General features: G+C 38.6%; 1 protein-coding gene across 1 annotated transcript in view; it reads left to right on the forward strand.

The window, feature by feature from the left end:
• Window positions 1–18,542, forward strand: part of LOC109966118 (metabotropic glutamate receptor 4) — a 161,832-nt gene that overhangs the window by 115,734 nt on the left and 27,556 nt on the right. Inside the window, exons 4-6 of the mRNA XM_020610739.1 lie at window positions 11,521–11,656; window positions 14,815–14,969; window positions 15,712–15,852. Of these exons, the coding sequence (XP_020466395.1) occupies window positions 11,521–11,656; window positions 14,815–14,969; window positions 15,712–15,852 (432 nt within the window). The remainder of the gene's footprint in view (window positions 1–11,520; window positions 11,657–14,814; window positions 14,970–15,711; window positions 15,853–18,542) is intronic.

The following is an 18,542-nucleotide window of genomic DNA, read 5'->3' on the forward strand; positions in this document are numbered from 1 at the left end:
GTACTCAAACCCCTCCACCACAATAAGGTGGCGGTTCAAGGAGGGGGGTACTATTTTAAACATGTGGAAAAAAAAACAATGTCTACTGTGTGTTGCCATGATCAACTACCTCTCAGTTCCCTCATTGCTTCATGATTACCTCACCATTACATACTGTTTATATGCCCCCTCAATTAAAGTGAGGCATGGAGTGTCATGGACAAAGTTTAGAAGAGGAGAAGAGGGATAAAACTGTATTTCACTATGATTTCTTGCTGTTGCCTCCCTTGAAACGGTGTCCTTGATGCAAAAGTCTTTGCTCCCTCAGTAATTTTCTTTCTGTTTGCATTTTCCCTGAAAAGCTGCTGTGACTCCAGCGTCCTTATTAGAGAGTGTACTGTCCTCTGCGGTAACAGAGGCTGATGCTCCATGTCGTTTTATTCTCACCTTGTGAAAAGCAGTGTGTCTTCTTTTCAGCGGCTATCCTACACCTTCCTATTATATCCTGTATGTAATCTTTTTTAGTGGCTTTTAGGGAGTCACTGGGTGATACTCTTTAAAAAGAAAGTATTAGAGGACTTTATCTCATGTAGGCCTTTATGACGCTTTTAGTTTTGTTCCCTGATGTGTTAAGATAGTCAGGTGGATAATCTCATACTGTAATTAATCAGATTTTTCTTTCTTAAATGACAATTCAAACAATAGAGAAGGGCAAAAAACCACACACAGCAGCACAGGCATGGTCAAGAGATGTTAGAAATGAAGTACTGCACCCTTTGTCATGAGGGAACTATTAAGAGGAATGTTTTGAATACTCATTAACCTAAACATAGCATGAAAAACAGTTATCAGTAATATTTTTTAAGGTTTTGTATGAGCAGTACAAACAGAATATAACTTATGTAAATGCATCTTATAAGATTGTGATATTGTAAATATTATTAACTGGTTTCATGTTTTTAGCCTTAAAGTGCCATTATAAAAAGCATTACCATGCAATTCAATAAAAATGGTTTCGATATTATGCATATTTGTTGCTTCAGCAGTGGATTCCATCTAATGTCCTTCCTTATTCTTATCACAATTTGTATGAAAGAAAGGTAGGAAATGGGTAATAGAGGTAAGAAGAGAGGAAGAAAGAGTCCATGTCCCCTTGGCGCCACATGTCAAACAGGAAATCCCTGTCAGGGCTCAGCCAGCTGCTCCTCGTGCTTCAGGCCTCATTGAGTCCTGATGAATACTGTGTTAGGCTTCGGGGGGCTAAGAGGGACATTAGGGGAATTTACTTTGACTCTGTACCGTCTGTATCCTTGGAATTACACCTGTTACCCCAACACTGTTCACCTGGTGATAATATTTCTACTACTTTATGGCTATCCAGTGGAGAAAGGCAACAGGAGAGCGATGGGTAATGTGCAATAAGTGCTGTATATACAGTATATATTTCACTTTTGTAGCTAATATAAAAATAATTTACTCAATCGAAAGAATAATATTTTGATTAAATTCCCCATTATTATTACAACTTCACTTTAGTTACATCACTCAACCCCTCTACCCATTTAGCACCTTTTTATTTTCCACTGTTATCTATCTATCTTGTTTGTAGCAGTTTGCAGCATTTCGCAAATGGATTAATGTCTTTAGAGCTTTCACTGCTCAGACTATGACAGGCTGCTTTATGCTCCAATTCAACCACTTGGAACTTCCTCAGACAGTCTGAAAATCAATGAAGGGTTTTAGCTGTAGGTGTGCAGAGAGAGGACAATTGTCAAGACTCTGTCACAGATTTTCTATTTGCATAATGTGCTTTATATCTGTCATGTCAGAGACTTGCCAAAATTGCAGTCCATTTAGAAATCTGTGGGTTTAATCAGCTTCAGGGTTCTCAGTTATGCTATCTAATCTTTTGTTTGCATTCAAACTGGGCTGACATACAATTTTATCAGTGATGTGATGAGAAGATTACATTTCAAAATATGCAAATAAGACATTTCTTGTTTATGCTTACACAATACAGTTGAGTTGTAAGTTAATACAGTAATGCCACTTGTCTCTGATTATTTAATCTTGTCCACTGTGAGGACAGAAACACTGAGACCATTACTGTATTATGGCACCATAACAATTCAACAGAAGGGGCAATTTATCTGAGGATGGTCCATTACTACAGTAGATCTTGGAGAGGCTGCTCAGAAAAGCTGGGTCGGCCTCTACGCGAGACTGCCAGGGGTAATATTAAAGGTGAAAACACTTCATCACAAAATGGTAGCTGGATTTTGCTGCAGCTTAAGGGGTACTTGTGAACCTTGGTGTAGTCTGATGGTGCAGCACTTTTTGAGGAAAAACAAAAGTAAGGATAAGCAGTATTTAGGTTACATATACTTGGAACAAGTGCTTGAACTACAATCCTAAAAATGATATTTTGCCTTCTGTAATGAGTCATTGTACCCATCCAGAAACATCAATTTTACCTCTATTCCTAGAGAAATTATGTATGTTTCCTCATAGACAGACAAAAGTAAATGAATATTTGGCACCGATATTCACAACGTATATATCGAGTTATACAGTGTAAGTTATATTACATGGTATCCATTCCGACAGTGGTAAGGGAATTCATTTTATTTGTATAATTATATGTTTGCAGCTTGAACTATGCTGAAGAAACTGTAGAATGAATATATGTAAAATAGCATGTTCGGTCACTGTTTGCCCTCCACGAGCTTACCCTGCACTGTAGGGGTGAACAGAGAGTGAGTCCGTTTCCCTCGAGGACTTGCAGCATTTTCATATCAAAGCCGACTTGTCGATGGATATAATAACAGAACTGGTTGACAGTTGTCTTAAGTGAATAGCCATGCCAACAAATGCTTTCAGTTGATCCATCATCTTTGAGGGCAGACTGTAACCACAATTCCACCCTGCTGTGGTCTCATATATAGTTTCACAGATTGCTAGCAGTTTCATCAATACAAGCATGACTGGATAATTTGTTATTTAAGAGACCAAAGATTAGAACCTTGCAGTTAATAAGACTCAATTCAGTCTGGAGTTTAGAACCTGTTGTGACATTTCTTAATGTTTATTACAGCAAAGGCAAGTTGTCAGTGTCCATTTAATTTCCTTAGCTCTTGTTGCATGGAATTTTTCAAAACAATACCAGCAGGGTATTGTGTAAATATTCATCTGCAGTCAAAAAAGTTCCAATCCTAAACACAGTGTTTTAACTAGACTTGCACATTGTCTTGCTCAATGGCATAAACAGAATTTCACATGGGAAGTAATGATCTCACTGCATTAGGTAGGCTAGATAACAGTCAGCTGTAGCATTTGTAATGATTAAGTTAGGGCTGCTCATCTGCATCCACTTACAAATTGCTGCATTGTTTCAGACTGACTTCAGCCCTGCACATAAAAACAATTTGCTAATTCATTTGAATTAAGCCACTACGTTGACAGAGTGAGGGCGCCAATATGCAAAGATTTGGCAAAGATAGCAGGGCTGCCACACAAAAGAAGTTTACCTTAGCTCATCTTATACTATTATAGATTAATAGGTAACTTCAACACTGTTCCTGTACATTTTTTCCTCGTCAGACCACCTCCACAAGCGGTTTCAATAATCAGATCACAATCCATTTCGGTGGTCGTTTACACTTGTATTTAACGCTGTCCATTTGTGATCCAGTCTCCCAGGATGCACTAAGATGCATTTTAATACCAAGTATAAACAGGGTCAAAGAGATTGTGCAGCATTAGGAACACTGAAACCTAGTGAGCAGTTAATAAAAAATATTTGTTAGAGATTATTGATTAATCTAATACTGTAAGCAGACATTTATATGTTTAAAGTATCTTTTTAAGAGGAATGGTGCCATACTTATTTTACAGAAAACATACAGGAAGATGCATCACAAAAAATCACAGTCTTCTTTATTCCAATCTAATTTCACACATCACCATGCTGTTGTCTTTCTTATTTATATCAGAGCATCCCCCCATGAGTACATCTGAAACCCATTCTAAAAGACAACACAGTGCTGGAAAACTGCCTCCTATCATTTTGTTTCATCTTATGCTCCTTTGATACCCAAACACTGAGCAGCACCACTTTGTTTCTGTAACAGTAATTTGTAAAAGGAAGTGCGGTTAGTTACAGAATATTTGCTTATATGGGAAAAACTAAACATCAGAGCGTTGTAGAAAGCAACAATGTTAAAAACAACAACAAAAAAAACTTAATCAAAGAGTTATGACATCCTGACCGGTCTCCAAATGAAACAAAATAAATTAAATTATGCAGTACTTCAAATGTTTACAGTATGAATTTTGTAAAGTTGCACTGAAAACTTTGACACTGACCCAGGTGGTCTGAGTAACAGCAGCGGCTCTATTCATGCATTATACTGTCAGAAGCTCCTAATATTTTTCTTTTCTTTATTTATGAATGAAGTGGCCAAATACACTTCTCAACATAATACTGATCAGTGCAACACCACCACAATGGGTAGTTTCAATATGCACTACAAAATACATGAAATACACAAAGTGTCAACATATATTTATCATTTTCAATATGGTCATTTAAGTTTTAATGTTATATTACATTTCATTGCTTGATACAGGTCTTTGCATTTTTCTGGTCACTCTGAATGTATCTAATCTGCTCTCCAGTACCGATATTTATTTACAATAGCAGAGCAAAGCCAGACAGAAAGCATGTGCTTGTGTGCTGCTCAGTGATATCTGAGAGGGGAAAAGGTTCAGCCTCATCTTCTCAGCAGTGCACAGTGATGAACCCAGGGCTCATCATATGATCCACCACAAAACCTCTCTCTAATATTAACCTGTAGACTCAGCAAGCCTCCAATAATTTGACCAGGCTGTGCAGAAAATCAGGCACATCCATAGGTTTAAAATGAATTTTAAATGAAGATACACTCACTACTCACATGCACAATTTACACATGGTCGCCTTGGAAAGACTTCAAATGGGGCAGATAAGGGTTATACTGTAGATGAGTGGATAATAAAGACAAACGATATGTAGATAGAACTGGGGTCTTTCATCCCATCTAATATAAAAGCTATTCATGTGGGTCAAATAAAAAGCAGTCTCTACTTCTTTCATACATGTTTGTTCATTTATGTCTTTTTGTGCAGGTCGCGGGCAGCAGCAGGTCACTTACTGCCTTTAAATTCAACTGAGCCATCCTCATAAAGCTGCATAAATACAGAGACTGTGGTAGTTTGAAGTATGTTTAGGGCTCAGCAGTCTGTAATAATTATAATGGGATATTATTCAGTAATTGACCCCCTGAGGAGAAATACATTCCTTTTTATCCCCATCAGCCCTGCACAGTGAGATGAGAGCACAGTATCAGTGACAGAACAGTGTCTCAGGGACTGTGGGTGATTTACCAATGGACACTTTAGGGTGCTGGAATAGAAGAGTGAACCTGGCCCTTTCCAGTTCAGGGTCTGTTTCGCTAAAGGTTTCGATCTACTCATTCACTCACTCACCTCCCAGTATTTCACTTCAACTTACTCACAGCTTTATTTCTGATAAGAAAGATAAAATTCAGGCAAAAGACAAATAACACACACATATTTACTGCATACTTACTGCAGTTCATTTAGGTTAAGTTTCGATTGAACAGGGATGGTCCAGATTCTATTGTACCTGTACTGGTCCATCCTTTCTTCCATTTACTCTCCCTCTCAGTGGCCTGAGCGGGCACTGGATAAAAGGCAGAGAGACACTGGACAGGTTGCCAGTTTATCACAAGCACCTGATCAACTCATCAATATGAATCTATTGGTATACAGTTAACTAAATCAGGGTGGAACGGTATTAAGCTCCCTATTCAGTGCTATGCAAATCTGGGGTCCTGACATTTCTCATTAGTTTGACTTTATCTGAGAGCATTTGTACATTGTAAACCGGTGTGATCGCATCACTGAAGCTCAGCATTGCTGCTCTGTACTGTACACAAGACTGCTGGTCAGCAGCCAGACGGTAGATACAGACTATCAATGCAGTGATGGAACAACAGTGCTGTTCAAAGCAGAGGGTAGTTCTAAGCTCTATGCAGCTCAAACAGGCTTTCTAACTATTAATTGATTGTGTCTGTTATTCATGCCATGCAACAGAGGTAGTAGATATGGAGCTGATGTTTTCATTTAGTTTTGATGAAAGTGATCATTTTCAAGCCTGACACAGTGGTAAACAACTGACCATCAGTACTGTAAAAGCAACATAGTTTAGTTTTAAATCTCTGTATATCTTTATGTTCTCTAACTGCACATTACACCTGCTTTTCTAGGTATTTACACTATGGGAATCCTCATGATCAAAGTAGTTTTATACTTGCAACTTCACCACAGCACTCACTTGGGTATATGTGCTGCTGTACCACTGCTTAACAAGCACGGAAGCTAAGCTACAATGTCAGGGAATATTTAATGTTAATGGCATCACCGTCTTTCCCATGTGTGTCAAACCATAAGGAATATTAGTGCTTAAAGCTATTAAGACAACAGAGATCAGGGTGACGGTGGAAGACACAAGAGAGAAGGCTCGCCGTTTCGTCAGCAATGGATATTGTTAGAGGTGGTTTTGAGATGCTGCTCGGATGTTAAGAGTGGCATAGGATGAGTGCTGCAAGAGAAATCTACTGCTCATGAAGTTTTCAGCAGTAGCAGCAGAATAGAGGATCGTCTGTTTGTACACACTGGGATCCACTGCAACTGGTTAACAGGAAAAAGTTAAACCTTAAGATTGGTGCATTTTCACTTTGCCAGATATAAAACAAAACACAGTTGTATAGTTTGGCACAAGCCCCCGACTATTAATCTACTGAGATTTTTTTCAGGTAATTTTAATGTATAACTAACTGATCAACAGATGAGTCTGCATTTCTCTGGAGACAAACGATAAGAGAAAGTGATTTTTTTTTTATTGTCTGGTTGAGTCTGATTAGAAGTCATCTGAAAGCAAGTAGAGGGGTCTTAAAGTGGATCTACCTAATTATATCCCATCCAGTTGTAAAAAGGAATCTAGCAATGTGTTTTATTAGAAACTGGAATACTGTTACACTAGTTTCATCTGTTAAAATTATTATAAATTCTTCTAATAAGATAGATTTGGCATTACAGAGACCAATTTAAAGCCACTTGGGTTGAATGAATTATTGTGAAACTTTATTTTGCAGGAGTTATTTTGACACAGCTTAGCATGGCTGAATGCACACATGAATTACATTTTATCACAGTAACAATTGATTGGGAAAAACTATCAGATACATTTGTTTTGAATAGATTTAAAGACAAAAAACAATTTGTGCCAACATGAGCATTACTGGTATATAGATGTAGGATTAGCTACAGAGCAGAAACCAATCCAGAATTTAGGGATTGAGTGTCTTGCTCAGTGGCTGCTCCCTGTCATTGGGTTTTAATTGGGCTCCTTGAGTCAAGGAACCATGTCTTGGACCATCCTATACTTAGACACGACTGGATGGACAGATGCATGGATGAATTGATGCTGTTAGCAATAAAACAAATTGCTCTGTCTACACTACTACTAACAAAGTTTCAACACTAGGCCCAAGGAGGGCCCCATTCACCGTGTTTCAGGTCCAAGAGGTCGGTTTCTTATCCCCTGTCCTTTCCCTGTTCTCCCCAGAGATTAAGCAACATTGCTGCCTGCTGCCAGTGATGTGAGAAGAAAAGAAAGGGATGAGTGCTCTGTTTCCACACAGCAGATGTTGGGGGAATGAGGGACTGAAGTACCAATGAGGCAAAGACATAGAATCTAATGATTGAGAGCGTTTCTGAGAGCAGAGTAGCTGCTACGCTGCCACTAAATTTCCCATGTGTCTGTCTGGGTAGTGTGTAATGACACAGAGAGGTAAACAGATAAACCTCCGCTTTAGTTTAATCAAAGAATCAACAACAAGGAGCACGTAAATTATAAAAAAAGGTACTGTTAACTATGAAATGCTTTTACTTGCTTCCAGAATTCTTTCATAGATTTAGCTTCACTTATTGGTCAGGAAAAGGCCAGTTGCATCAAACTCTGGATGTTCACAACTGAAAATATACTGCAGTACAAACAGAAATATACACACAGATTCACAAAGCTACAGACACAGCTTTTCAAAAATCTCATGCATGTACCACATGTCCTCTTCCACAGTTAGCCCTAGATTGATCAAATCAAATCAAGTCAAATCAAATTTTATTTGTATAGCGCCAAATCACAACAAAAGTAATCTCAGGACACTTTACAAAGTAAGGTCTAGACCTTACTGTCAACCTGTAGAAAGGTACAGGGAGAGAGAGAGGACACAATACGGGAGAGAGGAGACACAAAGTTAGTAATGTGTAATGGTGGCATATAGAAGCATAGGGAGGGAGAGGAGAGGAGAGCAGAGCAGGAGGGGAGGGGAAAGAAACTCAGAGCATCATGGGGCCCCCGAGCAGCCTAGGCCTATAGTAGCATAACTAAGGGAGGGCTCAGGGTCACCTGATCCAGCCCTAACTATAAGCTTTATCAAAAAAGAACGTCTTAAGTCTAATCTTAAAGGTAGAGAGGGTGTCCGCCTCCCGAACTGAGACTGGGAGTTGGTTCCATAGGAGAGGAGCTTGATAGCTAAAGGCTCTGCCTCCCATTCTCCTTCTGTGGATTCTAGGAACCACAAGTAAACCTGCACTCTGAGAGCGAAGTGCTCTGTTAGGATGATAAGGCTCTACGAGGTCTTTAAGATATGATGGAGCCTTGTCGGGCTTTGTATGTTAGGAGAAGGATTTTAAATTCAATGTCGCCCGCTCTGGCCCCAGGAAAACATTTGACTATGGCCACCGGTGTCTCTGGCTTCACGTTTGACTATGGAGTCTCCGATTACCAGAGTTGTTTTCTCAGCGGGTGTGTCGCTGAGTGGGGAAAATCGATTTGAAACGTGAACAGGCAGGTGATGCTCCGTGGACATTGGTTTGGAGCTACAACTCTTGCGAACTGTCACCCAGCCACCTGTCTGAGATCCCGGCTGCTCGGGAAGCTGTGAGAGGCGGCTATCTTGGGCTAAGCTATGTCTAGGAGGCTCCATACCGGCTACATGGGCATAGCTAGCTGGCCTATTCTCCCTGGTGTGGAGTCTGTGAGCCTCGCCTCCAATGCTGCTAGCATCTGACATTTATTACAAGTACCATTATCGCTAAAGGAAGCAGAGGAATAACTAAACATGCGACACTCCGAGCAAGAGAAAGGAGGAGAAGAAGAGGGGGAAGCCATTGCTCTCGATTAAGCTACTAGCTTAGCTAGCTTCTAAACTAATCTCCCTAAAGTAGCAAGTTAAATTTGGCAGTTAGCAAGAACTTCTGCAAAACAAGTGCTTTAAGTGGTGCAAGCGTATGTTGTCACTCAAAAATTCAGATGAACCTAGAAAATAGTGAGTTTAATTCCTGAACAATCTGGAAGCAAGTGCAAATACAGAAAACAGGAAATGAGTACGGTTTACCGCAGGAAACAGCAGTCCGTCAAAGGTTCCGCCAGACTGAGGAACAGAGCTTGTGAATTGATGCGGACACACCCTTAATCCACATTTTGCATAGCAATATTTTGCCTGCAGCACTAGTTTTAATCAAAACATGTTAACACATAGAAAGCATGAACTGGCCTTTAGTTCAGTTGAATCTAAAATAGAAGAATGAATTATGACTCCAAGCTTAAACGCCTCCATGAGCTGCATGTGTTCTGCTGCAGTAAATGGGCCAAATCGGGAGCAAAATACAATAACTAACATCCTGTTGTTTTTAGAACACCATCATGCACCTTACACAGTATATTTGTTATATATCTTTCCCCTCACGCCCACCCTTCAACTTGCACTTTAGAGCTGAAAGACATTTGACCTGATCAAACAATGTGTTATTGCCCGATTCCACCTCACTTTCGCATCTCCACTGTAACATCTCTCTACTCTTTAGCCACGCAAAACCTGTGTATGACTGCTCTGAAGTATCTCTGAGGCAGAAGCAATGTATGCTTAGTTTTTGTGCATATGTATCGTTCACCCCAGGTCATTCAGTATAATATGCTTTTGGGAGCCTTTGAATCTCTAGATTCTTTAATGATAAAATCTATTGTGATATTCAAGTTAGATTTTAGAAGTAGAAAAATAAGTGAATGAGGGGTTTCATGTAGATGTGCTGAAATAAAGAAAAGAAAAACTATCTTATGATTGCAGACAAAAAAATTCCCAACAACAAGACCAGGGTCAGTACTCACAAAGGAATAAGTCTGTTCCTCCACTGCTAATCTATGAAGTAGCCAGGTGAATGTATAAGCCCCAGCTGCTGTGCTGTAGCTAAAACTTGTATGACCATGTTAAACCTATACACACAGCCGTTCTGGAGAGGAAAGCAACAGACCCAGTGGAATAGCAAAACCACAGGGTTGAAGAAAGAGGAAGCATCATTAAATTCACCCACAGTGTATAATCGGAACAACAGTGCAGTCCACTAACTGAAGCCCCTCACTGACTTCAGCTGAAATGACTTTTTGCTCCCATGAGCAAATTAATTTAAAGGCATTCCCTTTTCTTTACTTGTATTTCCAGTTTCCCAACCTACAGTATAAAATATCTGAACTGTCACTAAGTTTTTGTTTATGGTGCGAGTCTGGCCACCATGAACTGAGCTACAGGCTATTATTTCTGCATTGATTGTTTATCGGCTTGGTTTTGTGCTGGGTCACAAAGGGGAAATTCATTAACATGCACATACTCTGTGACATTTTGGCACAAAACAGTTACCCTGAAATGTTGCATTGGGAATTATAAAGCTCCAGCTTGTTGGCAACCAGGGGACATCCCCTGCTGACTTTACTTGTGTTCAATACAGAGCGTCTCTAAGAGTGTGAGGACTCTATAAACTGATCTGTGGAGAATGGCTGTAGGTGTAATTTTGTGCTGGCCAGTGCCTAACAAGCTAAAGTGAACTGATCAGTTTCACTGGACAATACTTTAGGTTTACCAACATGTAATTCACTGACTGACTGAACCAGAAATGTAGGCATCCTATTTCAAATAAATTGTCTGTCTTGCAAAGAAAGCTCAATATTTTAGCAAGAACCAGAATTTAGAAGAATTCTGTAAACAGTGGCTTTTAAGTTGAACAAAATTAAACAGCCTGTGTAATAAGAAAAATGACTGAACAATAGGAACCATTTTCAATTACACAATTTATAGACACATTCTCTTGGTTTCACTGGCAGGACCATAAACTGAATTGATGTTGCCCCCTGTGGTCCAAAGAAAGATTTTTTCAATACATTCCTCATACTTTGAAATATCGCTCTTGTGCACATTTAATAGTCCAATCAATCATAAAAAAAATGTAAAGGTGTGGTGTTAAAGAAAAAAAGGTTACAGTTAAAATCTGAACAAGATCTGCTCAGACATTTTATAAAAGTAGTTTTTTTTTTATCTTAAATGTGATTGATTTGGAAACATTTCTATTTTGTCTTCCACTTAGGTGGCCTGTGCATTTCACAGTCAGTGAAAATACCACGTGAACCAAGAACTGGAGAGTTTGACAAGATCATTCGCAGACTGAGTGAAAACCCAAACGCCCGAGCAGTCATTATCTTTGCCAATGAGGATGACATCAGGTGAGCACAGCGAATCATAATCACTGTCTGTTAACAGTGTTGACCAGACTTTTCTCAGCCACTGATGGATAGTAACATTTACTTGCTAGTGTTCTTCCTGGAAAAAAAAAGGTTTTAATGAGTAAAGCTGTTTAAGAGATTTAACCTCTGAAGTGATAAATGTTGTTTAGAGACTGAAGCCAATATTAAAATCTGTGTATATATAAAAAAAAACTTAATTGCCTTTTCCCTGTACAGTAGAATGTGCAACCCACATGCTAATATTTCTAAGGTCTAAATGGCAAATATCATTCTAATCTATTTGGGTGTGCATTTATTTAAGCCTTGTCACAGAAAACATTTATCAGATACAATATATTTCAATCAGGTGAAGTAGTTTCAAACACAGAAATACCAGGCAAATGTTGTGATCTATTGCTGCACAGTGGAACACCTTGTAAGTAACTACTACCCAGTAGTGAAAAGTAACTGCATTTACGCAAGTTCTGGGTGCAAGTGCAAATTTTGAGGCAGCTAGACTTTATTTTACAATTTTAGTTTCAAGCTACTTTATAGGTTAAAAGTTTATGTACAAGTCTTATGACCAACAAATAAAATGTATTTTGTTTAACAGATTATTTTGCAGTCACATGAATATTATGACAGGGGAAACTCACTTGGAGAGCAGGAAGTGAAAAACTGAATGGAGAGATGGTGTGAAGTTGGTATTGTTCTAGTTTTACCAATATTACAAGAAAAAGGTATAAACAAAGTCACAGCATACACTGGACATGATCTTTATGAACTGAAACACTGACCTACCACTGAGACATACACTATCATCCTGTAAACAGACATACTGTATGTATATCTGTACTGTATGTAGTTACTCGGTAAATGCTTTTCCTGCTTTGTCAGTGTGATCAATTTGATCAGCCATGAATGACACAAGCTATCGGCATTTTTAGGGATTGTGATAATGCTGCCTACAGTATGTAGAAAAGCTATTCCTACACTCCATCTGCAAAATGCACCACAGCAACACAAGGATGTGACATCATATGCAAACAACCTATTGAACTATCCAACAACTGGAACATTAAAACATTGTCTTTATCATAACTCATCAATAAAAACAATAATTCAATAATATAATATGCATAAAAATCCAATCATTTGAAAGTGAGTCTATATAATAAATGCTTGTGATACTCAGCATATTTTGCTGAAATTATTTATGTATTTGTACAATTCTGAATGTCAAACTATTATTTGTAACATATTTACACTGTGGTATAAACAGACAACCATCATTCTTATGTTGAGGCTGTGCCAGAGGTGTTGACTGTTCTATCTTGAAGCCATAATCTATAAGAGTACTTTGTATAGAAAGGTGTTTCTAGTATTTTGCTCATTCCCCTATGTCCTTTCTATCCAACTAATAGGTTTGTCATCCAATTTGACATCTAGTCTACTCTCCCCATCTATTATCAGTTAACAGTGCCCAGCTTTCCTTGTGGGGACAGAAACGTATCAATTTAAATTCATTAGGTTCTACAGAGATAAAGAGTCTGTATTAAGAACAAATTAATTAGCTACACACCGAATCAACATACACAGCACTTTGTTAGCTTTGAAAGGTAAAAGGTTTCCCAGCAACCAGTTAGTAGGGCAGTGGAAGTGAACAGTGATTTGGCCTGGTCTCTGCACGTTGACCAGGGCAGAAGTCCCAGTGCTCAGTGACTTAATCCAGTCCTGATAACGGGAAATAGTCTGGATATGTAGTAATTGCAGCAAGCCAGGGGGATTTCAGTACTGCATGCCTGCTCTATCCTTGAACTTAGCCAGCGTGAACAGGCTGCAGCCTGAAAAGGAGCCACAACTGTCCACATAGTGTAGGAAACTTGAATTGTTTTGATGGAGCCCTCCAAACGTGATACTTAACCAGTTATATAAATACACTGCCACATCTCAGGGTTACAAAAAAACAGGTAAAACAATATTTGTGGGTTGGTCTTTCATAATCTAGGTTTGTCCTGCACTGTGTTTGCTCTGTGCAAAAGCAAAGTGGTTTCATAACCGTGAGATGTGAACATTTACAGTAATTTCCCCACCTGAATAATTTACAATAACACAAGTTAGGCCTTTTCATCATGTGAAAATTTTAATAGTTAAGTTGTCAGGCAGCACACATTTTCACATTAAAATGTGTGAGGTCAAGTGGCCAAAATGTAATGCTTAAAGTAAGGTTTTACTATAATATAATCACAATTTTACTCACAGTAAAGAAAATGTTAGTTGGGAACTAAACCTGGGCTGTCAATCACAACTGTGACACCTTTCTGATTCTCAATTATTTTTATATCAGGTTTGTCAGCTTGTCTGCTTCATAATCTCCTGTTAGTAAGAAAATCTTTTTTTTTCCATTTATCCTTTTTGGAGTGCATAATTACATCTTAAGGCAGGCTCATTTCAGTACATTTCAGGAGACCAGACTCAGGGAAAAATCATTACCAATCAAACATAAATCTTTGGGATCATAAAACTAAGGTAAAAAGACACAAAATTAGTTGGATGACTCACTGTTCGCTCACACACTTTACAAAAGATGGCAGTAATTATTTTACAAGGTCATACTGTCTTTCTTTATGAAACTATGAAGTCTTATGTGACATGTTGAAACTGTGTCTCTCATGTAAAAAGCTGGTCCTGTGTGTAACACTGTTAGATGCTTGATATTTACTTTTTGCTGTAGCAACTTTGGGGCACTATAAAGATTCTAATGTTTCAAACGGCAGGTTGCCAATTCTTAATTTTACGTTGCTGTGCTCAAGCTTTCTTGATGTAACTCTGCTGCTACAGTAGAGCTCACTAGCAATTTTTTTATGACTCCCCAAACGTACTTCCACTGGCGACACGCCTGGAAAAACATGGCGAGGGTGTCTCAGGAAGAGCTCCACTCCACTGGGAAGTGCATCTGTGCAACTCTGCCCAGACTCAGAGGAGAATATTTTAGGCTGTGCATGGCTATTACACTTCATCTTTAAGATGCATTTAAATAAGGACCTACTTTCATAGGTGGTATGTCAATGTATGTGCATAAAATAGAAAATAAATAGAAACACTGACAAAACTATATTATATGGTACAGTTTTATAGTGCTCTTCTTTGTCCCAAAGGCGGCTTCTTCAAGCAGCTAAGAAGGCCAATCAAACAGGCCATTTCATCTGGGTAGGTTCAGACAGCTGGGGGTCCAAAATTGCCCCAATTCTGAACCAGGAAGAAATGGCAGAAGGTGCTGTCACCATCCTACCCAAACGACAGTCCATCAAAGGTATATATACTACATCCTGACTCTCCCTTAAATGCTCATATCGGTTTGTTTTTGCAGCTATTCATCTTGATACTTTTGCCTTGTTGCTTTGCATGTTCGTCTCCACTAATCATATCTCTTTTCTACGTTCAACATATGCTGATGAGAGCCACACTAGACAACGTGTTGCATGTAGCTTTGATATGCAGTAGATTAAATCAATACTGTGCCATCTTTGTGTTATAATTGTATAGGTAATTGGTAAAATGTGAATAAAGTTGTCACTGGATAACAGAATATACGGTCAAACTACAGCATAATGTAGCCATATAAAAACATAAATACAGTTGTCTAATCTATGTTTCAAAGCCAATAAATAATTACATATTCCTCTAAAGCTTTAGAGAATTCTAAACATCTGGATTTAATAATGTTTTTAAAATCTCATGGATAGCATACAATTGATCTTTAAACAGTTACTTTTTAAGATCCAATAATATTCACACACCATAACTTCATTCAAATGGTTCCACTGTTCAGCTAAGGGCAAACCAAAATACTGCTGAGTTTTTGTAGCTTTTGCTCTAGTGAATCTGGGGCTGGGCTTTAAGAAACAATAAATCCATGGGTCATTTGGAGTTATCCACTAGAATCAGAACCCAACACGTTTACTTATTAAAAATTCTACTTCAGAACCAGGTCAAATGCAAGTATTTACGCAATTACTGTACATTCTAACAGCATCTGTCGCCATTTCTTTCAGGTTTTGATCGCTACTTCATCAGTCGAACATTAGAGAACAACAGAAGGAATATCTGGTTTGCAGAATTCTGGGAAAATAACTTCCAATGCAAACTTAGTCGGCATGGTGTGAAGAAAGGATCTGGCATCAAAAAATGCACAAGTGAGTCTTTACCTAATAGCAGAGAAGGCACCCGGTCAATAGAAGGCACTCAGTCCATGATCAAGAATATTGACCGGGTCTGCTGTGAATGCATTACCTGTGTGCACACTTAGTAGTGTATGTATTTGTCATCATACTTCTCAAACAATCACACTACACTTATTTAGGTTTACATGTGACATTTGTAGATAAGTGAATGTGAATATAAAATTCTGTATGAGAGCAATTAATGTTTGTTGCCTAGTTTAATTTGCAGCAGGCAACAACATAGCAGCAATCACATAACTATGTCACCACGTGCTGCAGACATAATCAATAGTAAATCCAATCATCTCATTATAAACAGCATTTCAAGTAGTTCAACTCAGTAGGCTCTCCAGGCCTGTGATCCACCCAACTGTGCAGTGCAAAACTGCATCTCAAGTAGTCCAGAGTGAGTGATTTAAGGCTGGCAGCTGAAATTTTTCTAGGAAGCACATTATTCATATACCAGTCTGTATGATGGAGTATAATACAACACAAAAATCAGCACTGCAGAAGCTGTCTATTCTTCATGTGTTCAGCCTTGGTAACTAATACTGTTCATCTTATAGTTCAGTCCACACAAAATGTGTGCTGCTTACAGAATGACACAGTGAATCATGCTATTCTATTATACACCAATCAGGCATAACATTATGACCACCTGTACATGTGTATGCACTTCAATGCAACACTTCTGCCTTAACATTTGGGGTCAAGGGTCAAAGGGTTTTTGGTGAGATTATCATAAATGTATAAATTCAATTATATGTTCATTATTGAGGTCATAGTTAAAGGTGGTGTTGTACTGGACTACATATTCTACATATACTACATACGATGACTACATATTCAGAGGTGTCTGTATATTTTTGTCCTGCTCATTGACATACATGAGAGGGTCAGAATATTAGGAACACCTCAGGGCTAATTGAAATTGTTACCAACTATACTTATTATCCATTACTTGCAGCACTGATGCTGGTATACTTGTAGTTCTTCTTACTTCAAGTTTTGTGTTACCTGCTTTTGTCACTTTGTTATTTATTTATTTATTAGCCATAAATTAGATAACAGGGTGCTGGCACTAAGGCATTTGTGCTTAGGGCACCCACATGTCCAGAAACAGCAGCATTCCTCTTCAGTGGCAGGAAACGCCACAGTGGGACCTACCAGTATCCAGCAAGATATTTAGGACTGACAAAGAGTAATGCCAACCACAGTAAACAGCACGGCTATGGCTATGTACTGACACCACCGCACAGAAATACACGATCAGGAGGAGAGCCTCTTGTAGTAGAGCTGCTTGCTCAGCTACAACAAGGGTATGCCATAAAGGCACTTCTAGTGACTGTCAAAGCTTCAAGACCCCCTATTTCCCCAGCAGAGACAAGGAGAGCGTGACAGTAGCCACACATATCTAGTTAGCTCTGGCTGCCAGCTGTCCATGCTACACTGAGCAGTGGTCAGTCAGGGTCGCCCATATCCTCTGTCCTACTGTGTGACACTGTCTAGTCACAAGGTCATGCCTCCTATGCTTTTTCCTCAACCGTCTCCTCTGTTTTAGAAATATTCAGGGAGGCAGAGTTCTAGCAGCATGAGAGTGATATTACCCATTAAATTTGCTTAAAAGAAAATTGATTAATTCTGATAATGACCCAAAAATATAAACATAAATAAATAATGTGACTGTGAGAGTGTAAACCACCACTGACGTTATTAAATTGCTTGTTTGTTCATTTTTAATTAGAACTGAATGAGGTATCTTGTGTGGGTGTGGGACAACAGGTTATATCAGGGCACATAATAATAATAGCTATTTACAAAAGGAATTCTGTTTATGACATGTTTATGTAGAGGCAAAAAGTTACCTTAGCTAGGAACTTTTAAACATACTGGGCCGGCAGTATCAGTGCAATGTGCACAACAGATGCACATCTGTAGACACATCTGCAGATGCAGCTCTGTAGAGAGGCTGAACATTTCATTGAAATGTTCAGGATAGTAATGTTATCTGAACTATATTTGACAGTTCTTTTTATTAGACAGCGTTTAGTCTCGCTCAGTCAGTGGAACCTGTATAATTTTTTTTGTCTTCCTAATCCAGTTTATATAGAACATTTCAACCTCAAAATGTCACCAAAAACCATATACTGTACCATAGGAGATATTAAATTGGTATAATAGAGGCAAAGCTAACACTTAAGCAGAGATTTGTCTTTTGGCAAAAGAAAGAGATGCTTAGAACATTTCACAGTTTCAGAAAAGCCAAAATTATTTCTCTATCTGTTGACATGGTGGTCGCACTTGAGCCAAAGTATTGCTGCCACTTTTTGTCCTCTGAGTAGCCTCTGGGGGACGAAACATTTGTACAGGTAAGAGGTACAGTCATTTCACTCTGAGCCTTCTGAGAGTACTATCACTATCGTCGCTGTTGTTCGTCTTGAGAACACCATCATTTCCTGCCCCCACGTTTAGTGTTTGTTAGTCGTTATATACTGTAATACTGTGCTTTATAAACCATGCATAATGTATAACAAAAGAAGGTTTTTGTTGTTTTGTTTTTTTTTGCTTTAATAACACAGTAATGATATGAGTATAAAGTATAAATTCCCTTCTTGAAAAATCAGTGGAAGACTAATCACCACCAGGGATGTGAAAATTATATG

This window comes from Monopterus albus, unplaced genomic scaffold (assembly GCF_001952655.1).
Source record: "Monopterus albus unplaced genomic scaffold, M_albus_1.0 scaffold106.1, whole genome shotgun sequence".
Lineage (NCBI taxonomy): Eukaryota > Metazoa > Chordata > Actinopteri > Synbranchiformes > Synbranchidae > Monopterus > Monopterus albus.